This window comes from Scyliorhinus canicula, chromosome 29 (genome assembly GCF_902713615.1).
Source record: "Scyliorhinus canicula chromosome 29, sScyCan1.1, whole genome shotgun sequence".
In the NCBI taxonomy this organism is placed as follows: Eukaryota; Metazoa; Chordata; class Chondrichthyes; order Carcharhiniformes; family Scyliorhinidae; genus Scyliorhinus; species Scyliorhinus canicula.
Genome location: NC_052174.1, coordinates 4,497,875 through 4,525,299, shown reverse-complemented (window position 1 = coordinate 4,525,299; position 27,425 = coordinate 4,497,875). Strand labels below are relative to the sequence as shown.

The 27,425-nt window shown below is 52.0% G+C and overlaps 1 protein-coding gene across 1 annotated transcript in view; it reads left to right on the top strand.

Moving 5' to 3' along the window:
• LOC119958363 (phospholipase D1-like) overlaps window positions 1-25,721 on the top strand; it is a 57,524-nt gene extending 31,803 nt beyond the window's left edge. Inside the window, exons 11-17 of the mRNA XM_038786830.1 lie at window positions 1,142-1,230; window positions 9,389-9,502; window positions 11,771-11,820; window positions 14,467-14,601; window positions 15,789-15,942; window positions 17,183-17,300; window positions 24,590-25,721. Of these exons, the coding sequence (XP_038642758.1) occupies window positions 1,142-1,230; window positions 9,389-9,502; window positions 11,771-11,820; window positions 14,467-14,601; window positions 15,789-15,942; window positions 17,183-17,300; window positions 24,590-24,814 (885 nt within the window). The 3' untranslated portion in view covers window positions 24,815-25,721. The remainder of the gene's footprint in view (window positions 1-1,141; window positions 1,231-9,388; window positions 9,503-11,770; window positions 11,821-14,466; window positions 14,602-15,788; window positions 15,943-17,182; window positions 17,301-24,589) is intronic.
• Window positions 25,722-27,425: the final 1,704 nt, after the last annotated feature.

The window sequence follows — 27,425 nt, the reverse complement described above, 5'->3', positions numbered from 1 at the left end:
TAGGTACACCCACCGTGCTGTTAGAGAGGGGGGGGGGGTTCCACCCGATTCTGCCCAACAGGCTCTCTACCACCCAGCGAGGGGAAAGTCAGGGGTGTGAGGGAAAACTCTCCACTTGCCTGGATGAGCGCAGCTCCAACAACACTCGAGAAGCTCGACACCATCCAGGACAAGGTGGCACAGTGGTTAGCACTGCTGCCCCACGCCGCCATGGACCAGGGTTCAGTTCCAGCCTCGGGTGGCTGTCTGCACATTCTCCCCGTGTCTGCGTGGGTTTCCTCCGGGTGCTCCGGTTTGCTCCCACAGTCCAAAGATGTGCAGGTTAGGGTGGGGTTATGGGTAAGGGCGGGGAAGTGGACCTAGGTGGGGTGCAGACTCGATGGGCCGATTGGCCTCTTTCTGCACTGTAGGGATTCTATGATTCTATGATGGAGCAGCCCCGCTTGATTGGAACCCCATCAACTACCTCAAACACCCACTCCCTCCACCACCGACGCACAGCGGCAGCCGTGTGTACCGTCTACAAGATGCACCGCAGCAACTCACCAAGGCTCCTTAGGCAGCACCTTCCAAACCCACCACCTCTACCATCTAGAAGGACAAGCACAGTAGGAAGTCTTACAGCACCAGGTTAAAGTCCAACAGGTTTGTTTCAAACACGAGCTTTCGGAGCACAGCTCCTTCCTCAGGTGAATCTGGGAAAGTAGTGCTCCGAAAGCTAATGTTTGAAACAAACTTGTTGGACTTTAACTTAGTGTTGTCAGACTTCTTACTCCAGTCCAACGCCGGCATCTCCACATCATAGGACGAGCAGCAGACACACGGACTGCCGTGTTTGATGAAGGCAGCTCGCACCACCTGAGGGGCAGTTAGGAATGAGCAATAAATGTTGGCCTCACTGGCAAAGACTGAGTTTTCAGGTCCCAACTAAGGATAACAGAAAGAAGCCTGCGTTTGGTGAAGAATTGGGGGGCGGTGCCACGTTGGCCGTGTTTTGAGGGTGGGGTTGGCAGGGGGACAGGTGAAGGAATCACGCCAGCTCTAAACTACTCAGCTGCCACCGATTTTCCCCAGACTGCTCGGCGGTGTGTGTCCGGCCCATTCCTCACCTCCTGCCGTGTGTGTCTCTCTCTCTCCCCAGAATCAGTTCTTCATCACCTGTTCTGACGAAAGCAGCGTCTACAACCAGATCGGAGATGTCATCGTGGAAAGGATTCTCAAAGCACACAGGTGAGGTATTGACGCACCCCTCCCTCTCTTTTCCCCTCCCCCTGCCCTCTCACGCCCGCCAACAGGGCAATGTGGCCCTCTGGATGACTTCACACGAATGCCTGGATGTCATTCCAATATCGAGCACGGGTTCATCGAGGATCAGGGAAGCTCCAATGTTCCATACGTTAAGACTTGACGTAAACACCAACTTCCACCTTAGTTGACTCCATCCTGGGCCTGCCTCCCACTCTATTTCTATAACCTCCTCCAACCTCACAACCCTCTTGAGACCCCTGCGCTCCTCCAATTCCGGCCTCTATGCCCCATCCCCCAGACTTCCAAGGCTCCCTGGGGCCCCCCTTATCCCTCCCTCGTCTCTGTCTATCTTGTGGCTATTTCCTCCTCCAAATAGCCTCTTTTAAAACCTGAACTCTTTGACTGAACTGAGCTTCGTGCATGCGCCTCGCAATGGGCTTCATTGACATCCTCTTCCCTCCCCCCCCCACCTCCCCTCCCCCTGAACATTGAGCAGAAACCTTGGGCCTATTCTTGTAGCTCAGGGTTTCGCAAACGCATCCAGCCACAGAACCTGTTTAACTTCCTAAAGGTGCCGACAGAACCCCAAGGAAACATCCTCATTACGGTGAAGTCCTAAACCACAAAATAAAAAGTATTTTCTATTTCGGTCATGTTGTGTTATGTACTCTGGAATAACACAGGCTGCAACTCAATGCAGCTTTGACCAAAAGATACTCCAGACTTTGAAGTAAGTTCAATGTGATTTATTCAACCATGAGCACAGTTCTCTGAGTTCAACTCTCCTGCTAACCTTGCTATAGTAACTCAGTTTAACTAACCCATCTGCTCTAAGCCACGTGGTGGGTGTGATGCTTCTGACCTGCCCCTGTCCTACTCTCTAAGTGTCGCCTGTGGAAAGAGACAGAGCATGTGTGCCCTGTCCTTATATATGGGTTGTGTAATGCCCCCTTGTGGTAGTGTCTCCTCTGGTTGCCCATTGGTTGTGTCCTATTCTATGTGTTCATTAGCTGTATGTCTGCATGCCATGATGTCTCCGGTGCTCCCTATAGTGTTTACTTAGTCGTAGTGTATTTACATTAACCCCTTGTGTATTTACAGTGATGCATATCACCATAGGTCATAGCACTTTCCCGGAAGAAAAGATTGCCTTTCTAAATCCTCCTCCTTAACTCTAAATCCTCCAAATGTACCAGTTGACTCCACTCTCGTCACGGCCTGGTTCGCATCCTCTTCCTTCACTAAGACGATACAAAGTACTTCCCTGTTTCTCCTGCCTCCATTTACATGTGTCCAAGGTTGGTGTGTTGCCTCCCAGGTGCCAGGGTCCGTGATGTCTCGGATCGTGTTTTCGGGATCCTTGAGGGGGAGAAGGCCCAAGTCAAGGTCCACATAGGCACCAGCGACATTGGTAGGAACAGGGATAGGGATGTAAGGCAGGTATTCAGGGAGCTAGGGTGGAATCTTGGAGCTAGAACAAACAGAGTTATTATCTCTGGGTTGTTACCCGTGCCACGTGCTAGCGACTCGAGGAATAGGGAGAGAGAGCAGTAGAACACGTGGCTACAGAGATGGTGCAGGAGGGAGGGTTTCAGATACCTGGATAATTGGGGCTCATTCTGGGGTAGGTGGGACCTCTACAAATGGGATGGTCTCCACCTGGACCAGAGGGGTACCAACATCTTGGGGGGGGGGGGGGGGGGAATTTGCTAATGCTCTTCAGGAGGGTTTAAACTAATTCAGCAGGGGGTTGGGAACCTGAATTGTAGCTCCAGTATACAGGAGGTTGAGAGTAGTGAGGTCATGAGGAAGGTTTCAAGGTTGCAGAAGTGTACCGGCAGGCAGGAAGGTGGTTTGAAGTGTGTCTACTTCAACACCAGGAGCATCCGGAATAAAATAAAGAATAAGGTGGGTGAGCTTGCAGCATGGGTTGGTACCTGGGACTTCGATGTTGTGGCCATTTCGGAGATATGGATAGAGCAGGGACAGGAATGGTTGTTGCAGGTTCCGGGGTTTAGATATTTCAGTAAGCTCAGGAAGGTGGTAAAAGAGGGGGAGGTGTGGCATTGTTGGTCAAGGACAATATTACGGTGGCAGAAAGGACGTTTGATGAGGACTCGTCTACTGAGGTAGTATGGACTGAGGTTAGAAACAGGAAAGGAGAGGTCCCCCTGTTGGGAGTTTTCTATAGGCCTCCGAAAAGTTCCAGAGATGTAGAGGAAAGGATTGCAAAGATGATTCTGGATAGGAGCGAAAGTAACAGGGTAGCTGTCATGGGGGACTTTAACTTTCCAAATATTGACTGGAAACACTATAGTTCGAGTACTTTAGATGGGTCAGTTTTTGTCCAATGTGTGCAGGAGGGTTTCCTGATGCAGTTTCCTGATCCTGATGTAGATAGGCCAACAAGGGGCGAGGCCGTATTGGATTTGGTACTGGGAAATGAACCAGGCCAGGTGTTAGATTTGGAGGTAGGTGAGCACTTTGGTGATAGTGATCACAATTCGATTACGTTTACTTTAGCGATGGAACGGGATAGGTATATACCGCAAGGCAAGAATTATAGCTGGGGGAAAGGCAATTATGATGCGATGAGGCAAGACTTAGGATGCATAGGATGGGGAAGGAAACTGCAGGGGATGGGTACAATCGAAATGTGGAGCATGTTCAAAGAACAGCGACTGCGTGTCCTTGATAAGTATGTACCTGTCAGGCAGGGAGGAAGTGGTCGAGCGAGGGAACCGTGGTTTACTAAGGTAGTTGAGTCACTTGTCAAGAGGAAGAAGAAGGCTTATGAAAAGATGGGACGCGAAGTTCAGTTAGGACGCTCGAAAGATACAAATTAGCCAGGAAGGATCTAAAGAAAGAGCTAAGAGGAGCCAGGAGGGGACATGAGAAGTATTTGGCAGATAGGAGCAAGGAAAACCCTAAAGCTTTCTAGGTATGTCAGGAATAAAAGAATGACTGGGGTAAGAGTAGGGCCAGTCAAGGACAGTAGTGGGATGTTGTGCGTGGAGTCCGAGGAGATAGGAGAGGTGCTAAATGAATATTTTCCGTCAGTATTCACACAGGAAAAAGACAATGTTGTTGAGGAGAAAACTGAGATACAGGATACTGGACTAGAAGGGCTTGAAGGAGGAGGTGTTAGCAATTCTGGAAAGTGTGAAAATAGATAAGTCCCCTGGGCCAGATGGGATTTATACTAGGATTCTCTGGGAAGCCTGGGAGGAGATTGCAGAGCCTTTCGCTTTGATCTTTAACATAAGAACATAAGAACTAGGAGCAGGAGTAGGCCATCTGGCCCCTCGAGCCTGCTCCGCCATTCAATTAGATCATGGCTGATCTTTTGTGGACTCAGCTCCACTTTCCGGCCCGAACACCATAACCCTTAATCCCTTTATTCTTCAAAAAACTATCTATCTTTACCTTAAAAACATGTAATGAAGGAGCCTCAACTGCTTCACTGGGCAAGGAATTCCATAGATTCACAATCCTTTGGGTGAAGAAGCTCCTCCTAAACTCAGTCCTAAATCTACTTCCCCTTATTTTGAGGCTATGTCCCCTAGTTCTGCTTTCACCCGCCAGTGGAAACAACCTGCCCGCATCTATCCTATCTATTCCCTTCATAATTTTAAATGTTTCTATAAGATCCGCCCTCATCCTTCTAAATTCCAATGAGTACAGTCCCAGTCTACTCAACCTCTCCTCGTAATCCAACCCCTTCAGCTCTGGGATTAACCTAGTGAATCTCCTCTGCACACCCTCCAGTGCCAGTACGTCCTGGAAAATTCCACCAGCACATCTCCTGTACCACCCGGGGCGACTTGACCACTGCTACTCAAAAATCAAGGGCGCCTACCGTTCCATCCCCCGACCGCACTTTGGGAAATCAGACCATAAGACTGTGCTCCTTCTCCCGGCTTACAAGCAGAAACTCAAGCGGGAGAATCCAGCTAAGAAGGTTGTGCAGTGCTGGTCTGAGGAGACAGAAGAGTCCTTACGTGACTGCTTGGAGACAGTGGACTGGTCCATATTTAAGAACTCAGCGACTAACTTAAATGAGTATGTCACCACCGTCACAGACTTCATCAGCAAATGTGTGGACGACTGCGTGCCAAAGAAAGCAGTACGTACGTTCCCCAACCGGAAACCATGGCTCAACCGCGAGATTGACTCCCTACTGAAGGACAGATCTGAGGTGTTCAAGGCAGACGACCCTGTCCTATACAAGAAATCCAGGTACGACCTCCGCAAAGCCATCCGAGATGCCAAGAGAGAATATCAAACTAAGCTAGAGTCACAGACAGACTCTCGGCGGTTGTGGCAAGGACTAAGCAACATAACGGGCTACAAAGCGAAGCCGAGCAGTATCTCTGGCAGCAGTGCACCCCTCCCCGATGAACTTAACGCATTCTATGCTCGGTTTGAGCAGGTAACCAACAACCCGCTATCGAGTGCCCCAGCAACCCATAATTCACCCATACCCACCATCACAGTTTCCGAAGTCAGATCGGCCTTCCTGAAAGTGAACCCACGGAAGGCGATGGGCCCGGACGGGATCCCTGGTCGTGCACTCAGAACCTGCGCGGACCAGCTGGCAGAGGTTTTCACAGCCATCTTTAACCTATCTCTACTCCACTCCGAGGTCCCCACCTGCTTCAAGAAGACCACCATCATACCGGTACCAAAGAAGAACCAGACAACGTGCCTCAATGACTACCGCCCGGTGGCCCTGACGTCAGTTGTAATGAAGTGCTTCGAGAGGCTGATCATGAAGCACATCACCTCCATACTCCCGGAACGCCTTGACCCACTTCAATTCGCATACCGTCGCAACCGGTCCACATCAGACGCCATTTCCCTGGCCCTACACTCATCCCTAGAGCATCTCGAAAACAAGGACTCCTACATCAGACTCTTATTTATTGACTACAGCTCCGCCTTCAACACCATAATCCCAGCCAAGCTCATATCAAAGCTCCAAAACCTAGGACTTGGCTCTCCACTCTGCAACTGGATCCTTGACTTTCTGACCAACAGACCACAGTCAGTAAGAATGAACACCAACACCTCCTCCACAATAGTCCTCAACACCGGTGCCCCGCAAGGCTGCGTACTTAGCCCCCTACTCTACTCCCTGTACACACACGACTGCATGGCAAAACTTGGTTCCAACTCCATCTACAAGTTTGCTGACGATACGACCATAGTGGGCCGGATCTCGAACAACGAGTCTGAATACAGGAGGGAGATAGAGAACTTAGTGGAGTGGTGTAACGACAACAATCTCTCCCTCAATGCCAGCAAAACTAAAGAGCTGGTCATCGACTTCAGGAAGCAAAGTACTGTACACACCCCTGTCAGCATCAACAGGGCCGAGGTGGAGATGGTTAGCAGTTTCAAATTCCTAGGGGTGCACATCACCAAAAATCTATCCTGGTCCACTCATGTCGACGCTATCACCAAGAAAGCGCAACAGCGCCTTTACTTCCTCAGGAAACTAAGGAAATTTGGCATGTCCACATTAACCCTTACCAACTTTTACAGATGCACTATAGAGAGCATCCTCTCGGGCTGCATCACAGCCTGGGTATGGCAACTGCTCGGCCCAGGACCGCAAGGAACTTCAGAGAGTCGTGAATACAGCCCAGTCCATCACACGAACCTGCCTCCCATCCATTGATTCCATCTACACCTCCCGCTGCCGGGGGAAAGCAGGCAGCATAATCAAGGATCCCTCCCACCTGGCTTACTCACTTTTCCAACTTCTTCCATCGGGCAGGAGATTCAGAAGTCTGAGAACACGGACGAACAGACTCAAAAACAGCTTCTTCCCCACTGTCACCAGACTCCTAAATGACCCTTTTATGGACTGTCCTGATTAACACTACACCCTGTCTGCTTCATCCGATGCCAATGCTTATGTAGTTACATTGTATATCTTGTGTTGCCCTATTATGTATTCTCATGTATTTTCTTGAATTCTGTTCAATTCCCTTTTCTTCCCATGTACTGAATGATCTGTTGAGCTGCTTGCAGAAAAATACTTTTCACTGTACCTCGGTACACGTGACAATAAACAAATCCAATCCTTTCTCAAGTAAGGAGACCAAAACTGAACACAATACTCCAGGTGTGGCCGCACTAACACCTTATACAATTGCAATATAACCTCCCTAGTCTTAAACTCCATCCCTCCAGCAATGAAGGAAAAAATTCCATTTGCCTTCTTAATCACCTGTTGCACTTGTAAACCAACCTTCTGTGACTCATGCACTAGCACACCCAAGTCTCTCTGAACAGCGGCATGCTTTAATATTTTATCGTTTAAATAATAATCCCGTTTGCTGTTATTCCTACCAAAATGGATAACCTCACATTTGTCAACATTGTATTCCATCTGCCAGACCCTAGCCCATTCACTTAACCTATCTAAATCCCTCTGCAGACTTCCAGTATCCTCTGCACTTTTCGTTTTACCACTCATCTTAGTGTCATCTGCAAACTTGGACACATTGCCCTTGGTCCCCAACTCCAAATCATCTATGTAAATTATGAACAATTGTGGGCCCAACACTGATCCCTGAGGGACACCACTAGCTACTGATTGCCAACCAGAGAAACACCCATTTATCCCAACTCTTTGCTTTCTATTAATTAACCAATCCTCTATCCATGCTACTACTTTACCCTTAATGCCATGCATCTTTATCTTATGCAGCAACCTTTTGTGTGGCACCTTGTCAAAGGCTTTCTGGAAATCCAGATATACCACATCCATCGGCTCCCCGTTATCTACTGCACTGGTAATGTCCTCAAAAAATTCCACTAAATTAGTTAGGCATGACCTGCCCTTTATGAACCCATGCTGCGTCTGCCCAATGGGGCAATTTCTATCCAGATGCCTCGCTATTTCTTCCTTTATGTCGTCATTGTCTACAGGAATAGTGCCAGAAGACTGGAGGATAGCAAAAGTTGTCACCTTGTTCAAGAAGGGGAGTAGAGACAACCCTGGTAACTATAGACCAGTGAGCCTTACTCTGATGTGGGCAAAATCTTGGAAAGGTTCAGAAGAGATCGGGGGCAGTATTCTTCACCAGCCCAGCCCCCCCCCCCCCCCCCCACGCTGGGTGGTAGAATCGGCGGGGCACCGTTCAAATCGTACCATGCCACCCCGACCCCCGCACGCGATTCTCCCAGACCCCCAAAACCAGCGCTGCGAGAATCGCGGCGGGCCGCTCGGAGAATCGCCGTAAACAGCAGCGATTCACCGGCCCGAATGGGCCGAGCGGCCGGTGAAAAAAAATGACAGTCGCTGCCGGTGGGTACTCGTCGCGAGGGCTTGGTGGGTGGCCTGTGGGGGGGGCGGAGGGAGGGGGACTCCTTCACCGGGGGGGGTGGGGGCCTCCGAAGGGATCTGGCCCGTGATCGGGGCCCACCGATTGGCCTGCCGGCCTCTTTCGTCCCCCCCCCCACCCCCCCCTCCGGGTCTACTCTCCGCCCCGGCTGGCCCCTGAACACCGACCCCATGTTGGTTTGGGGCCTGCGTGCCCCCTATGGGGGGGCCAGAATAGGTCTTGCCCGGGCCCTGTTCGCGCCTTCGTGTAATGCAACGGCGTTCACAACGGTGCGAACACTTGGCCTCAATATCAGAGAATCGCCTGGAATAATTTGATCAGGGATAGTCAACACGGTTTTGTGAAGGGTAGGCCGTGTCTCACAAACCTTACTGAGTTCTTTGAGAAAGTGACCAAACAGGTGGACGAGGGTAAAGCAGTTGATGTGGTGTATAGGGATTTCAGTAAAGCTTTTGATAAGGTTCCCCACGGTAGGCTATTGGAGACAATATGGAGGCTGGGGATTGAGGGTGATTTAGCAGCACGGTGAGTGTACCTACACCTCGGGGACTGCAGCGGGTTCAAGAAGGCGGCTCACCCACCACCATCTCGAGGGGGCAATTAGGGATGGGCAACAGATGTTGGCTTGGATCTGTACTGAAGTCTCATTTGTCTATGGGGTTGGTATTGAGTTTGGGGCTGACTGTATTGTTCAGACGTAGCGATGGAGGAGAATGATTCAATGATTTAATTCCAGCTCGTGCTGTAAATAACCGCATTTATTTTGCCCCATATTCCTGCAGAGCAAAGAAGAGATACCGCGTCTACATCGTCCTCCCTCTGTTACCCGGATTTCAAGGAGACATGTCAACCGGTGGTGGGAATTCTATCCAGACCATCCTCCACTTCACATTCCGGTAAAGCTGAAACAAATCGGGAACAAACCCATTTTAGTTTAGTCAGTGCGGAACTGGCAGAGGCAACTTCTGTCGTACGGCCAGGCCCGTTCTCGATGTTCAGCAACGGCACTTGTTCGCCAGCCCGTTTCAGAGAGTGCTGCCCCCTTCTGTTGCAATGACCACATTACCACTCTTTACTGCCGCCGCTTGTCAATGGGATTTCCCAATTGAAGCCACCCCCCCCCCCCCCCCCCCCCCCACGGGGAACGGCCGGGGACGCTGCCCGCCGGGCGCAGGGAACCCCGCCGGCTGGGGAATTCGGCAGCACGGTAGCATTGTGGATAGCACAATCGCTTCACGGCTCCAGGGTCCCAGGTTCGATTCCGGCTTGGGTCACTGTCTGTGCGGAGTTTGTATGTTCTCCCCGTGTGTGCGTGGGTTTCCTCCGGGTGCTCCGGTTTCCTCCCACAGTCCAAAAATGTGCAAGTTAGGTGGATTGGCCATGATAAATTGCTCTTAGTGTCCAAAATTGCCCTTAGTGTTGGGTGGGGTTACTGGGTTATGGGGATAGGGTGGAGGTGTTGATCTTGGGTAGGGTGCTCTTTCCAGGAGCCGGTGGAATCGAGGAGCAGACTCGATGGGCCGAATGGCCTCCTTCTGCACTGTAAATTCTATGGAACAGGAGGAGGCCATTGGGCCCCTTTTTCAGCCCGCCCGCTTTGACCAATAGGTTCGCCCACGCGACTTCGAAAATATACACTCGCCAACTCTCATGAGGGAAACCCATTATCCAACTCCACGAGGTGAGCTTACCGGGTAGTTAACGGAGGCTCGCCCAGCTAGGGGCTCGTCAAACCGAGAGCCGGCCCGAGCAGGGACCGGAGTGTCGGTTGCTGCAACGGGGATTGAGATTGTTACTGCCATGGGCGGCTTCTTCATTGCAACAAAATAAATCTTTTCCCTCCTACCCCTGCTCATTTCACTAATTATAAATCTAAATGTAGGTGCATGAAAGAGTTCAGCCGGTTCCTTTGTATTCGCCGTTTGGCAAAATGGAAAATTCCATCTCGGTCGTCGTGAAGGGCATTAGCAACAGAAGACTCATTTTACTCAGCACTGGACACTCCTGGGAGATGCTAATCCAGACTGATGACAGCCTGACAGACATGAGCCATTTATTTTTAACGTGCTATCGCAGGTCAGGCGCAGCAGTTCAGTCTCCTCAGTAGGAGTCAGCTTTCAGTCAATCACGGACTCTGGCGGCAGTAAACATGCTGCCCTGTTTACTGCCTCATGTGGTCATGCAGTGCACTGCAGAGAGAATGCATATTTCGTTCACCCAAAGAGAAATAAAAGCCAGGGTAGCTTTGCAAATTCATCAACTTTGCCGCGCGTTTTTTTTAACATCCCCCACTTTGAAAACCGCTGAATTGGATCACTACTAATCTGAATCTCGGCTCCCCAGAAAATTGGATTGGGAAGTCACTGCCTGATAGGGTGGTGGGTAGCGAATCGTTTACCCTCCAGAAGGAATTGATAAATGCTCAAAGGTGGCAGGAGTGTCGGCAAAGAGTCGGCGGAGTGGGATGAGCCACATTGCTGTTCATGGGCCGAATGGCCACCAGGTGCCATCTGCCATTATCAAGCGATGATGCCATCCATCCTGAGATTCTGACGCCCTCCCCAACCCCCCCAACACTCAGACCTATTTTAAACCTGGTTTAGCACAGTGGGCTAAACTGCTGGCTTGTAATGCAGAACAAGGCCCGCAACGCAAGTTCAATTCCCGTACCTGCCTCCCTGAACAGGCGCCGGAATGTGGCGACTAGGGACTTTTCGCAGTAACTTCATTTGAAGCCTACTTGTGACAAGAAGCGATTATTATTATATTGACATAGAAAAATAGGGAAATAGGAGCAGGAGGAGGCCATTTGGCCCTTCGAGCCTGCTCCGCCATCCATTATGATTGTGGCTGGTCACCCAACTCAATCCCGCTTTACCCCACCGATCTCCCACCGATCTCCCACAGATCTCCCACCAGTCTCTTTCGTTATTCTTCCTGAGCCGCCGATTATGAGATGATCGATACTTTAACGGGGTAACTGATGCCAGATTCATAGCCCCCGCCCGTCCCCGTCCCCACCCCGCCGATGCCTTCGCCGAGAGATAATGGACAGACTGAGAAAATGCTGCAAATCTCTCCTCGTGCAGTTGCAACGGAGGCTTTTGCTGCTCTTCTCTTCCTGAGCTTCACCAACCTTTTCTTTTCAATTTTCCCACATCTAGGTCCATTTGCAGAGGCGAATATTCCATAGTTGAGCGTTTGAAAAAACATAGTGAGTACGTTTTTGTCTGTTTGCTGCTGCTATGAAACTGCCGTGTTGTGTGCAACTCTGCACGCGTGTTAAATTGCCGTGTTGTGTGCAACTCTGCATGCGTGTTAAACTGCCGTGTTGTGTGCAACTCTGCACGTGTGTTAAACTGCCGTGTTACATAAGAAGATAAGAACTAGGAGCAGGAGTAGGCCATCTGGCCCCTCGAGCCTGCTCCGCCATTCAATGAGATCACGGCTGATCTTTTGTGGACTCAGCTCCACTTTCCGGCCCGAACACCATAACCCTTAATCCCTTTATTCTTCAAAAAACTATCTATCTTTACCTTAAAAACATTTAATGAATGAGCCTCAACTGCTTCACTGGGCAAGGAATTCCATAGATTCACAACCCTTTGAGTGAAGAAGTTCCTCCTAAACTCAGTTCTAAATCTACTTCCCCTTATTTTGAGGCTATGCCCCCTAGTTCTGCTGTCACCCGCCAGTGGAAACAACCTGCCCGCATCTATCCTATCTATTCCCTTCATAATTTTATATGCTTCTATAAGATCCCCCCTCATCCTTCTAAATTCCAATGAGTACAGTCCCAGTCTACTCAACCTCTCCTCATAATCCAACCCCTTCAGCTCTGGGATTTGTGTTGTGTGCAACTCTGCACGCGTGTTAAACTGCCGTGTTGTGTACAACTCTGCACGCGTGTTAAGCTGGTCCTAAGCGGGAATCTCTCGAAAGGTGCCCATCTCTAATTGCCCCTGGACAGGATGGCTCGCTCGGCCTATTCGGAGGGGGGCATTTAAGAGTCGACCACATTGCTGTGGGTCTGGAGTCACGTGTAGGCCAGACCGGGTAAGGGCGGCAGAATTCCTTCCCTGAAGCAGATTAGTGAACCAGATGGTATTTTTTTTTACAATACTCAATGATAGTTTCCTGATCACCGTTGCTAAGACCAGCTTTCGATTCCATATTCTGTTCAGTGAATCTGAAGTCTATCCGTTGCCTGGGCCCTCTGCATTAGTGGCGTTGCAACATTACCACTAGCCGCCATCTGCCCCTAGTTGGTGATGCATGCGACTGCATGCTAATACTCTCCTTGGTTTATTTACAGAATGCGCCATTACATTTGGTTTGCTTCTGACCTACTACCCCTATGTCACAGCGGTCTCCCTTTACAAGTGCTCTCAGTAATTAATTCACTGTGACTGTCGTAGCCCCATGGGAAGCGGCGACCTGGAAAGGGGGGGGATGGTTTGGTCAGTTTTCAGTAATTATTTGTATACCCCAAAGGAAGGGAAGAATGGGGCGGGGGGGGGGGGGGGGAGAGAAGGAGAGGGGAAGAAGGAGGTTAAGGGGAGGAGGGAGGGGGTGGAGGAGAGGTGAAGGAGGAGGTAGGGGAGGGGAGAAGGGAAGGGGGGAGGGGAGGGGAAGATGGAGGTTGGGGAAGGGGGAGAGGGTGTAGGGGAAGGGGAGGACTGGGAGGGGGGAGGGGAAGAGGGGGAGGGGGTGGAGGGGAGGGGGAGAGGGAGGAGAGGAGGAGGAAGGGGAGGGGAGAAGGAGCGGAGGAAGAAGGAGAGGAGAAGGAAGGGGAGGGGGAGAAGGAGGAGGAGGAAGGAGAGGGAGAAGGATAGGGAGGAAGGGGTAGAAGGAGAGGGGGAGGGGGAGAAGGAGAGAACAGAGATGCTGTCATGTGAGAGTGCCGTTAAGAATTGGATGTTTAAGAAATGTACCTTTAAGAAATAAAGCTTATCATATTACTGAAGTGATGTCACGGTGGGGGGGAGCTGAACTCACTTCTGCTTTTTGGGAGTTTTAATTTCAGTTTGAAGAAAGCTTGGATGTGGCTATGAGCTGCATTGCTGGGGATATCTGCCATGAGGGACTATCTCTTATTCCTTTGGTGAAATTGGAATTGTAAAAAGGTCTCAGTATTGAATATAAATCTAATGTGCTTCTGTTTGAAGGATTTGTTAAGTCTTTTGGATGTGTAAAGGAACAGTTTGCAGGATTGGGTAGTGTTGTATTATTTTCGGGGTTTATCTTTGAAGTAAGGGGTGTTAAGAGATCCAATGTTTATTTAAAAGGTTAATTTGAGTTCATGGAATAAACATTGTTTTGTTTTAAAAAACATGTGTCCATAATTGTAATACTACACCTGGGGAACAAGCCGTGTGTTTCAAAAGCAACAATCCATTAAAGGTGGGGGGTTGGTTGAACTCCATGATAGATTTTGGGATTCTGTAAACGCCTCTCCCATAACAGGGCAGAGAGACTGAGTGAGTGAGGTTTAGAAGCTTGTGGTGCATGAGGAAAGTATCCTTTTGGCTTGGGGAGGACAGTGCTATTTTGCGTTTGCCTGACGATGGGAGGTTTCCTGACGCCAATTGAATTGGGCGGAAGACTGGTGTTAAATCAGGAAAATGTTGTCATTGGATCATGCTTGTTTTGAGAAGGGTGAAAATCAAAACAAGTGCTGGTACCGTGCACCGAATCCCGTCTCTCTGCTTTTTTGATACCTCTGGTTTCCGGGTAGCCTGAATTTGTTCGGGATCTTGCTGTGCACAGGAGGTCCGGGGGCGGCCCATGCCTCCTCCTTGAATACTCCCGGCTCTTGTAGGGCAAGCAGACCCTGACTTTGTCTCCTTCTCCTTCACAGTGGGGGATGACTGGGTGAACTACATCTCGTTCGGCGCGTTGCGGACACACGCACAGCTCAACGACAGCCTGGTCTCCGAGTTAATCTACATCCACAGTAAGATGATGATCGTAGATGACCGACAAGTCATCATAGGTGAGCAGCTGAAGGGTGGTTCATTTCCCCCCCCCCCCCCCCCCCCCCCCCTCCCCCATCCCCCCAGCTTGAATTGAATGTTTGGAATCTCTAACCGCAGAACTGTGGTCGAAGCTTTTCATTTGACACCCGTCAGGACACAGGGAAGAATCCCAAATTTCAAACCATCACAATCGTGCGTGCTATAAGGAGAAAAGGTCGCTGAATGGTTGGCAGGCCGTCTCTCATTAGTCGAGACGTTGCCATGGAGAAAGCAATAGGGGAACGGTAAGCTCCCCGAGCTCCTGGGTAATTCAAAAAAGGTGTGTGAGTCTTGAACGTATTCCTTTTGTTTGCAGTGAGCCAGTTACTGTGCCTTCATGGAATCCCGACAGTGCAGAAGGGGGCCATTCAGCCCATCGAGTCTGCACAGACCATCTGAAAGAGCGCCCTACCTAGACTCATTCCCCCGCCCTATCCCCACAATCCCAACTAACCTTTCGACATAAAGGGGCAATTTTTGCTTGGCTAATCCAGCTAACCTGCACTTTTTTGGAATGTGGTAGAAACCGGAGCACAGGGAGGAAACCCACAAAGACACGGGAGAAGATGCAAACTCCACGCAGACAGTTAGCCCTGGCGCTGTGAGGCAGCAGTGCTAACCACTGTGCCGCCATGCTGCCCGTATTGAGTGTGTGGCACTTCTAGCAGGTGTGAATGAGCCAGGATACGAGCCCAACTGACGATCTTAAAATTGGTTGTTAGCTTAGGTTAGCGCAGTCAGGAATGTTCCAGAGCTTCTAATTCTCCATTCCTTCCTCCATGACAGCACCCCAGCCAATCGAAAGCGACTTGTCAACCAATCGCCACCCCTCTTTACCTGGAGTATAAATTGTGGTGATTGTTTGAAATTTGGCATTCTTGCACTTGTCTTATGTTCTTATGTTGCCCTGATGAGTGCAAAGTGAAAAGCTTCGACGACATGTCTCCCCTTTTCAGCAATGTTCAACTTCGGTACGGTCGAGGACATGGGTGGTCTCGCACGCCTGGACTGGCTACCCTTGCTGGATTGTGGAAATGCCCACTCCCTCCCTCAAAATGCCGTCAATTCCAGGGGGGGGGGGGGGGTGGAAGAGATTAAGAGTAGGTGGCTCAATGACCATCTTCACTCCCCTCACCTCGAGTTGTCCTCTCCCGTTCCTACCCAGGTTCAGCCAACATCAATGACCGCAGCCTGCTGGGTAAACGGGACAGTGAGATGGCCGTTCTTGTGGAAGACACGGAGATGGAGACGTCTGTAATGGACGGTGAAGAGTACCAGGCAGGACAGTTCGCCCACCGCCTCCGACTTCAATGTTTCAAGTACGTCTGTCAACTCATTTTTCCTTTCAATTCAGTGGCCGTCGCTGGCTAGGGCAGCATTTATTGCCCATCCCTACTTGACCCCTGGAGAAGGTGGAGGGTGAGCCGCCATCTTGAACCCACTGCAGTCACTGGGGTGTAGGTACACCCACTGTGCTGTTAGGGAGGGAGTTCCAGGATGTTGCCCCAGCAACAGTGAAGGGACGGCCGATATATTTCCCAGTCAGGGGTGGGGAGGGACTCGGAGGGGAACCTCCAGGTGGTGGGGTTCCCATGGGGATTCTGCACCTTGTCTTGGAGTCACAGAATCCTACCTGGGGTCAGGCCCCTATCCCCATAAACCAAATCAACTTTTTTTTTGGGCACTGAGGGGAAATTTATTGTGGCCAATCCATTCTTTGGACTGTGGGAGGAAACCGGAGCTCCCGGAGGAAACCCACGCAGACACTGGGGGAGAACGTGTAGACTCCGCACAGACAGTGACCCAAGCCGGGAATCGAACCCGGGTCCCTGGCGCTGTGAGGCAGCAGTGCTAGCCACTGTGCCACCGTGCCGCCCTTCGAGAAGGTAGAGGTCGCGTTTGGAAGGCCCAGCCACCTTCAGCCGCTCCGCCAAGCGAAGCTCGTTACAGGGACGGCAGCGAGCTGAGGACTTTCAAACAGGCCCCTTTATGGGCAGCACGGTAGCATGGTGGTTAGCATAAATGCTTCGCAGCTCCAGGGTCCCAGGTTCGATTCCCGGCTGGGTCACTGTCTGTGTGGAGTCTGCACGTCCTCCCCGTGTGTGCGTGGGTTTCCTCCGGGTGCTCCGGTTTCCTCCCACAGTCCAAAGATGTGCGGGTTAGGTGGATTGGCCATGCTAAATTGCCCTTAGTGCCCTAATAAATGTAAGGTTAAGGGGGGATGTTGGGTTACGGGTATAGGGTGGATACGTGGGTTTGAGTAGGGTGATCATGGCTCGGCACAACATCGAGGGCCGAAGGGCCTGTTCTGTGCTGTACTGTTCTATGTTCTATGTGCTCCCAAAAAGAGGGGGGGCTTATGTCTGTTTCGTCGGGGTTCATTTAGGGATGCGTTTGAGAGGATTTCATTGGAGGGAGTTGGGCCAATGTCGGTCGAAGCATCGTACATTAGCCGAGGGATTTTAGAGGGGGACAGTCCAGGATTGTTTTGAGTTCAGTTTCCTGGAACGTCGAAGTCGATCGTTTTCTCTCTCTCTCTCTCTCTCTCTCTCTCTGCAGGATACATCTTGGACTTCACGATGACCAGATGGTAGATGTGGAGGACCCTGTTAGTGATCGGTGTTTTCAGGAGACCTGGAACGCCGTAGCCACCACCAATTCCACCATTTACGACCAGGTGGGCACAATTCTCAGGCCTTGGCTCCAACTCACAACCACCGCGTGTGTGTTCACAGCTGCCATCTTGAATCGGTGCACCCTGGGAATTGAACTACCTGAGAGCACGTTATTACTAACCCATCCTTCTACACCCTCTTCCAGGTCATTTATAATGTCATTTTTATAAATGACCTGGAAGAGGGTGTAGAAGGATGGGTTAGTAAATTTGCACATGACACGAAGGTCGGTGGAGTTGTGGATAGTGCTGAAGGATGTTATAGGATAGAGGGACATAGATAAGCTGCAGAGCTGGGCTGAGAGGTGGCAGATGGAGTTTAATGCGGAAAAGTGTGAGGTGGTTCACTTTGGAAGGAGTAACAGGAATGCAGAGTACTGGGCTAATGGCAAGATTCTTGGTAGTGTAGATGAACAGAGAGATCTCGGCATCCAGGTACATAAATCCCTGAAAGTTGCCACCCAGGTTAATAGGGCTGTTAAGAAGGCATATGGTGTGCTAGCCTTTATAAGCAGGGGGATTGAGTTTCGGAACCACAAGGTCATGCTGCAGCTGTACATAACTCTGGTGCGGCCACACCTGGAGTACTGCGTGCAGTTCTGGTCACCACATTATAGGAAGGATGTGGAAGCTTTGGAAAGGGTTCAGAGGAGATTTACTAGGATGTTGCCTGGTATGGAGGGAAGGTCTTACGAGGAAAGGCTCAGGGAAATGAGGTTGTTTTCGTTAGAGAGAAGATGGCTGAGAGGTGACTTAATAGAGACATATAAGATAGTCAGAGGGTTAGATAGGGTGGACAGTGAGAGTCTCTTTCCTCGGATGGTGATGACCAACACGAGGAGACAGAGCTTTAAATTGAGGGGTAGAACTGAAGATGGCGGGGTGGGGTGTGGCAGGGCGAAAGCGCGGGCTTTCCTCTGTTTTCCCGCGCGCGGGGCAGAGGAGGGGGGAGGGGAGGAGTGCGGGGCGTGGCTAGCAATGGCGACCTTTCCCGCGTTGGAGCGGGGCCAGGGAGGAGTGGCAAGGGGGGGGAGGCCCCCCCCCCCCCGAGCCGGGGGGAGTCGGAGTGTGGCAGGAGCAGCCGGGTCAGCGCAAACCAGCTGACTTACGGGAGTACGATGGAGGGTACATCGCGGCTAGGAGGGGTCCTAGCCTGGGGGGGGGGGGGGGGGGGGGGGGTTAGGGAGGGACACCGGGTTGCTGCTGGAAAGACCAGAAACGGGAAGTGGAGGACTGGAGAGGTGGGGGGAGGGGGCCATCGCCATGGGGAGCGGGTCAGAAGGGGAGGGTCGACCCGGGGCGAGCAGGGAACGGGACATGGCTAATCGGCAGGGGAAGGGGGCGGGTCGTTCCGCGACCCGGCTGATCACTTGGAACGTGAGGGGGCTGAATGGGCCGGTCAAGAGATCAAGGGTATTCTCACACCTGAAGGGACTGAAGGCTGATGTAGCAATGTTACAGGAGACCCATTTGAAGGTAGTGGACCAGGTTCGCCTGAGAAGGGGGTGGGTGGGACAGGTGTTCCACTCTGGATTGGACGCAAAGAACCGGGGGGGTGGCGATTCTGGTGGGAAAGAGGGTGTCGTTCGTGGCGGAGGAGGTGGTGGCGGATAAGGAGGGTAGGTTTGTGATGGTGAAGGGTAAGCTGCAGGGGGAGAAAGTGGTGATGGTCAACGTATATGCCCCGAACTGGGATGACGCGGGTTTTATGAGGCGCCTATTGGGCCTCATTCCGGGACTGGAGGCAGGGGGCTTGATCATGGGGGGGGACTTCAACACAGTGCTGGACCCCGGGCTAGACAGATCGAGCTCAAGGACCAATAGGAGGCCGGCAGCGGCAGAAGTGCTGAGGGGGTACATGGAGCAGATGGGAGGAGTAGACCCATGGAGGTTTGGTAGGCCGAGGGCGAGGGAGTATTCCTTTTTCTCCCACGTCCATAGAGTGTACTCCAGAATCGATTTCTTCGTGTTGAGCAGGGGGCTGATCCCGAGGGTACGGGAAGCTGAGTACTCGGCCATTGCGATCTCTGATCATGCACCACATTGGGTGGATGTGGAAATGGGGGAGGCGCGGGACCAGCGCCCGCTGTGGCGGCTGGATGTGGGGCTGTTAGCGGACGACGAGGTGTGTAAAAGGGTCCGGAAGAGCATTGAGAGCTATCTGGACTTGAATGACACGGGGGAGGTGCAGGTGGGGATGGTCTGGGAGGCCCTGAAGGCAGTGATCAGGGGAGAGCTGATCTCCATAAGGGCACACAGAGAAAGAAAGGAGAGGCAGGAGAGGGAGAGGCTGGTGGGGGAGATATTGGAAGTGGATAGGAGATATGCGGAGGCACCAGAGGAGGGGCTGCTGGAAGAACGGCGCAGCCTGCAGGTCAAGTTCGACCTGCTGACCACCAGGAAGGCAGAGACGCAGTGGAGAAGGGCACAGGGCGCGGTCTACGAGTATGGGGAAAAGGCGAGCAGGATGCTGGCACACCAGCTTCGCAAACGAGATGCGGCTAGGGAGATTGGGGGAGTGAAGGAGAGGGGCGGGAAGGTAGTACAGAAGGGGCAAGAAGTGAACGGGGTCTTCAGGGATTTTTACAAGGAGTTGTATCGGTCTGAGCCGCCGACGAGGATGGGGGGAATGGAGGACTTCCTAAACAAATTGAGGTTCCCAAGGGTCCAGGAGGGGCTGGTAGAAGGGCTGGGGGCGCCAATAGGGCTAGAGGAGCTAGTCAAGGGAATAGGTCAGATGCAAGCGGGGAAGGCGCCGGGGCCAGATGGGTTCCCGGTGGAATTCTACAAAAAAAATGTGGACTTGGTGGGACCGGTACTGGTACGAGCCTTTAATGAGGCGCGAGAGGGGGGGGGTTCTGCCCCCGACAATGTCGCAGGCTCTGATCTCCCTGATATTGAAGCGGGATAAAGACCCCGTGCAGTGCGGGTCCTACAGGCCTATCTCGCTTCTGAACGTGGATGCCAAGTTGCTGGCAAAGATCCTGGCAGCTAGAATAGAGGATTGTGTGCCAGGGTAATCCATGAGGACCAGACGGGGTTCGTGAAGGGGCGGCAGCTCAACACGAACGTGCGGAGATTGCTGAATGTAATTATGATGCCGGCAGTGGAGGGGGAGGCTGAGATAGTGGTAGCGCTGGACGCGGAGAAGGCATTCGATAGGGTGGAGTGGGAGTACCTGTGGGAGACGTTGGAACGGTTTGGGTTTGGGGAAGGGTTTATTAAGTGGGTGAAGTTGCTCTACTCGGCCCCGACGGCGAGTGTAGTGACAAACGGGAGGAGGTCGGAGTATTTCGGGCTCCACCGAGGGACCAGGCAGGGATGTCCCCTATCCCCCCTACTTTTCGCACTGGCGATCGAACCGTTGGCGATGGCACTGAGGGGTTCAGGGGGGTGGAGAGGACTGACTAGGGGAGGGGAGGAACATCGAGTATCGCTGTATGCGGATGATCTACTGCTGTACGTGGCAGACCCAGAAGGGGGAATGCCGGAGATAATGGAACTATTAGCAGAGTTTGGGGACTTTTCGGGGTACAAACTAAATTTGGGCAAAAGCGAGGTTTTTGTGATACACCCGAGGGACCAGGGAGAGGGTATTGGGAGACTCCCCTTCAAGCGAGCAGGAAAGAGCTTTAGGTACTTAGGGGTGCAGGTGGCAAGGAACTGGGGGACCCTCCACAAGTTGAACTTTTCCAGGCTGGTGGAACAGATGGAGGAGGAATTTAAGAGGTGGGACATGGTACCGCTGTCGCTGGCGGGGAGGGTGCAGTCAATCAAAATGACGGTCCTCCCAAGGTTCCTGTTTTTATTTCAGTGCTTGCCCATCTTCCTCCCTAGGGCCTTCTTCAAAAAGGTGACGAGTAGCATCATGAGCTACGTGTGGGCGCACGGCACCCCAAGGATGAGGAGGGTCTTTTTGGAGCGGAGTAGGGACAGTGGAGGGCTGGCACTACCCAATCTCTCGGGGTATTACTGGGCGGCAAATGTGTCAATGGTGCGCAAGTGGATGATGGAAGGGGAGGGGGCAGCTTGGAAACGAATGGAGAGGGCGTCCTGTGGCAACACAAGCCTGGGGGCCCTAGTAACGGCACCATGGCCGCTCCCCCCCCACGAGGTACACCACGAGCCCGGTGGTGGCGGCCACCCTCAAGATATGGGGGCAGTGGAGGCGTCACAGGGGGGAAATGGGAGGTCTGTTGGCGGCGCCAATAAGAGGGAACCATAGATTCATCCCGGGGAACATCGACGGGGGATTTCAGAGCTGGTACAGGGTGGGCATACGGCAGCTGAAGGACCTGTTTATAGAGGGGAGGTTTGCGAGCCTGGGAGGGCTGGAGGAGAAGTTTGAGCTCCCTCCGGGTAATATGTTCAGATATTTACAAGTGAAGGCATTTGCTAGACGGCAGGTGGAGGGGTTCCCCCTGCTCCCCAGTAAGGGGGCGAGTGATAGGGTGCTCTCGGGGGTCTGGGTCGGAGGGGGGAAGATATCAGACATCTACAAGATAATGCAGGAGGCGGAAGAAGCATCAGGGGAGGAGCTGAAAGCCAAGTGGGAAGGGAAGCTGGGAGAGCAGATAGAAGACGGGACGTGGGCGGATGCACTGGAGAAGGTCAATTCTTCCTCCTCGTGTGCGAGGCTGAGCCTCATTCAATTTAAGGTGCTGCATAGAGCTCACATGACGGGGACAAGGATGAGCCGGTTCTTTGGGGGTGAGGGCAGGTGTGTCAGATGTCTGGGAAGCCCAGCGAACCATGTGCATATGTTCTGGGCATGTCCGGTGCTGGAAGGGTTCTGGAAGGGGGTGGCAAGGACGGTGTCGAAGGTGGTGGGTCCAGGGTCAAACCAGGATGGGGGCTTGCGATCTTTGGGGTCGGGGTAGAACCGGGGGTACAGGAGGCTAGGGAGGCCGGAATACTGGCCTTTGCGTCCCTAGTGGCTCGACGAAGGATATTAATTCAATGGAAGGACGCGAGGCCACCAAGCGTTGAAACTTGGATTAACGATATGGCTAGCTATATTCAGCTAGAAAGGATCAAATTTGCCCTGAGAGGGTCGGTACAGGGATTCTCCAGGCGGTGGCAACCTTTCCTTGACTTTTTAGATCAGAGATAGACGTTCGGGGTCGTGGCAGCAGCAACCCAGGGAGGGAGGGGAGGGAGGGAGGGGAGGGAGGGGGGGAGGGGAGGGGAGGGAAGGGGGAGGGGAGGGAAGGGGAGGGGGAGGGGAGGGAGGGGGGAGGGGAGGGAGGGGGGGGGGAAGGGGAGGGGGGGGGAGGGGAGGGAGGGGAGGGGAGGGGAGGAGGGGAGGAGGGGAGGAGGGGAGGGGGGGGAGAGGGGAGGGGGGGGAGGGGAGGGGAGGGAGGGGAGGGGAGGGGAGGGGAGGGAGGGGGAGGGGAGGGAGGGGAGGGGGGGGGAGGGGGGGGCAGCAATGGTCGTGGGGGGACATGCATGACTGTAACGCGGGCAAGTCTGCTCGCTGCTCATGTCTGAAACTGTAGGCTGCCTTGTTTGTTAAGTTGTTGCTTGGGGGGGGGGGGGAGGACTGGTGCGCGCGAGAGGGCGGGCGAGGGAGGGATATTTGCCTAGAGGGATTGTGTTGTATATAATTTAAAAAATAGTAGGGGTAAATGTTTGTATGGAAAAACTCTTTCAATAAAAATTATTTAAAAATGAAAAAAAATAAATAAATAAATAAATTGAGGGGTGGTAGATGTAGGACAGATGTCGGAGGCAGTTTCTTTACTCGAAGAGTAGTAGGGGTGTGGAACGCCCTGCCTGCAACAGTAGTAGACTCGCCAACTTTAAGGGCATTTAAGTGGTCACTGGATAGACATATGGATGAAAATGGAATAGTGTAGGTCAGATAGGCTTCAGATGGTTTCACAGGTTGGCGCAACATCGAGGGCCGAAGGGCCCGTACTGCGCTGTAGTGTTCTATGTTCTACAGAGGGGAACTCCGAAGTGATAGCGCCCACCCGCTGCCCTTGGCCTTTACGGTGGGGGTGGGCACAGGTTCCGTAGAATCCCTACAGTGCCATTCAGCCCATCGGGTCTGCACTGGCCCTTGGAAAGAGCACCCTACTTAAGCCCACACCGCCACCCGACCCAGTAACCCCACCTAACCTTTTTGGACACTAAGGGCAATTTATCATGGCCAATCCACCCAGCCCGCTCATCACTGGACTGTGGGAGGAAACCGGAGCACCCGGAGGAAACCCACGCTGACACGGGGAGAACGTGCCGACTCCGCACAGATTGTCGCCCAAGGCAGGAATCGATCCCTGGTCCCTGGCGCTGTGAGGTGGCAGTGCTAACCACTGTGCCTCCGTGCCGCTCATTTTATGGGGCTTGACCCCTGTTTGACCCCCAATGGAACCAACGAGAAAAGGCTTGTCAAAGCCACGTCTGTCTCAGTGCCTTTTCAATGCAAAGAATATGGCCACCCCAGGATAAACCTGCGGGGAGCAGAGGCGCCCAGGGAAATGGATTCAAAACCGGGTTTTTGGGAATGCTCTCTGAGAAGTGGAGGCAAGGAATTTGGATGGGGCCTTTTGAGAGGGAGGCGTGGATGGCCAACAACTGGCGGAGAGGAGGGGGCAGCCAGGAGGGTTAAGGGTCACACAGTGAAAGGCGGGATGCGAGGAGGTGACAGAGAGGGACTGAGGGGAGGCCGTGGAATGGGTTGTTCCCGTGACGATGGCCTTTAAAAGCTACGGTAGCATTGTGGATAGCACAATTGCTTCACAGCTCCAGGGTCCCACTTTCGATTCCGGCTTGGGTCACTGTCTGTGTGGAGTCTGCACATCCTCCCCGTGTGTGCGTGGGTTTCCTCCGGGTGCTCCGGTTTCCTCCCACAGTCCAAAGATGTGCAGGTTAGGGTGGATTGGCCATGTTAAATTGCCCTTTGTGTCCAAAATTGCCCTTAGTGTTGGGTGGGGTTACTGGGTTTTGGGGATAGGGTGGAGGTGTTGACCTTGGTGCTCTTTCCAAGAGCCGGTGCAGACTCGATGGGCCGAATGGCCTCCTTCTGCACTGTAAATTCTATGAAATTCTATAATTTCCTAGTTTTGATGGGTAGGGATTAGGGAAGACCCTCTGGATTACATGCCAATGGCATGTTCACACGTTCTGTCCAAAGGTGGCACTTTGAGAAGAGGGTTTTTACAATGACGGCTTTAGTTTTCTCATCGCTGGAAGCTCTTTCGTAAAATCCATCTTCGTGATCACCGGAATTGTTTTGTCAAACCTCCTGACGGGATTTCCTCGTTTTCCTTCCCCCCCCCCCGCCTCAGGTGTTCAAGCCTCTTCCTTCGAACTCTGCTCCGAGCCTGGTGGAATTGCGGGAGTTTGTGGCTGCTCCCGGCCTGGTGACCGAGGATCCCGAGGAAGCCCGGGAGAAGCTGAGGAACGTCCATGGCTTCCTGGTCCAATACCCCCTCTACTTCCTGTGCGAGGAACATCTCCTTCCCCCACTCAACAGTAGAGAGGGAATGGTCCCAATGGAGGTTTGGACCTGATGGGAGCACCTTCGGCTGGGCCCGGCAGCAGGGCTCTCGCGCCCAAACTTCCATTTGGGGACTTCTCGACCAGTCTTAACTCTCTTGCAAATTCTGAACTTCTTGCTCAATAATGTCTATCACCGTCCATTTTGACAGCCAATCGTGGGCCAAGGTTGGGCGACTGTCTTGTGGGCCTTGACGGCTGATTGGAGAGTCTTCCTCGGTTAGAATGAAGAGATCTTGATTCTCACCCCTACCAGCTTCTGATCGCCATGTTGTGCTTAATGGAGGATTTGAAATGATGTAAGGAAGGCTCTAAGTTCCAGGATGTCTGTTCTCTGGAAAACTATAAAGGACAATCCAATTCTGAACAGCTGGAGATGGGAGATCGATTCTATTCCTCGTCACCTCAATTTCCCATTTCTTTCCTACCTGATTTTTTTTCCCACTCTTTGTAATGTCATTTTTATAACGTGCGTATTTTTAAAAAAAAAAACATTAACCTCTTATGAAATCACACACCTGGAGGCGAGAAGATTGCACAGGGACCCCCCAGTGAATTCCACATCACCACGGCAACAGCGAGATGAACTCTGGGTGCTCCAGTCCTTGATTCCGGATCCGGGTGAGGTCTTTTGCAAATAGGAACGTTCACACTTTCTCACAGGGCTGATCGGATCCTGAAGCACGCTGTCTTCCATTCATGACAATCATCTTGTGAGGTGGAGGTGCCTTGGAGAGAGCATTGCAACTTGCACGAAACACTAATTCAATTTCGAAGCGTTCCCCGTCAGCCATTCCAGGGTGGGGAATATGCAGCACAGCCTGTATCGCGGGACGTCTGTGTTACATTTGAATCGAGGATGATTACTTTTGGTTAGAACGTGATGGAAGATGTTAATAAAACAACTGGAATTTATACTGATGTGTACAGTTGCCTCGTGTGGCTTTTTCACCATCCTGTGTAGAAAGAAATTGCTTCATGTACCACCTTTCACGCAGTCACAAGAACATCGTCAAGCGCATTAGAACAAAGGACAAAGAAAAGTACAGCACAGGAACAGGCCCTTCGGCCCTCCAAGTGCCGACCATGCTACCCGTCTAAACTAAAATCTTCTACACTTCCTGGGTCGGTATCCGTCTATTCCCATCCTATTCATGTATTTATCAAGATGCCCCTTAAATGTCACTATCATCCCTGCTTCCACCACCTCCTCCGGCAGCGAGTTCCAGGCACCCACTACCCTCTGTGTAAAAACATTGCCTCGTACATCTCCTCTAAACCTTGCCCCTCGCACCTTAAACCTACGCCCCCCTAGTAATTGACTCCTCTACTCTGGGGAAAAGCCTCTGACTATCCACTCTGTCTATGCCCCTCATAATTTTGTAGACCTCTATCAGGCTGCCCCCAACCTCCGTATTTCCAGTGAGAACAAACCGAGTTTATTGAACCGCTCCTCATAGCTAATGCCCTCCATACCAGGCAACATCCTGGTAAATCTCTTCTGCACCCTCTCTAAAGCCTCCACATCCTTCTGGTAGTGTGCCGACCAGAATTGAATGCTATACTCCCAAGTGTGGCCTAACTTAAGGTTCTATACAGCTGTAACGTGAGGGTCAATGATGCACTAATTGACGTGTGGTCACTGTTGCACAGAAATATGTAAAATAGAATAGAAGCAGGAGGAGGCCATTCGGCCCCACGAGCCTGCTCCGCCATTCATTACGGTCATGGCTGATCATCAAGTTCAATACCCTGATCCCGCCTTCCCCCCATATCCCTTTAGCCCCAAGAGCCGTATCGAATTCCTTCCTGAAATTACGCAACGTTTTGGCCTCAACTACTTTCTGTGGGAGTGAATTCCACAGATTCACCGCTCTCTGGGTGAAGAAATTTCTCCTCACCTCAGTCCTAAAAGGTTTACCCCTTATCCTCAAACTATGACCCCCGAGTCCCGGACTCCCCCCACCATCCGGAACATTCTTTCTGAATCTACCCTGTCTAATCCTGTTAGAATTTTATATGTTTCTCTGAGATCCCCTCTCACTCTTCTAAACTCCAATGAATATAATCCTCATCGATTTAGTCTCTCCTCATATGGCAGTCCCGCCATCCCAGGAATCAGCCGGGTAAACCTTCGCTGCCCTCCCTCCATCGCAACAACATCCTTCCTCAGAGAAGGACACCAAACTGGGCCCAATACTCCAGGTGTGGCCTCACCAAGGCCCTGTACAATTGCAGTAAAACATCTCCATTCCTAAACTCGAATCCTCTGGCTATGAAGACCAACATACCATTTGCCTTCTTTACCACCTGCTGTACCTGCGCGTTTACTCTCAGCGACTGATGCACGAGGACACCAAGGTCTCGCTGAGTATCCGCCTCTCTCAATTTACACCCATTCAAATAATAATCTGCCTGCCTATTTTTGCTACCGAAGTGGATAACCTCCCATTTATCCACATTATACTGCAACTGGCCTGCATGTACCCACTCACTCAGCCTGTCCAAATCCCACTGAAGCATCTCTGCATCGTCCTCACAGCTCACCCTCCCACCCAACTTTGGAGATATTCCCTCGTGCAAATCATTAATTTATAATGTGAACACTTGGGGTCCAGGCACAGA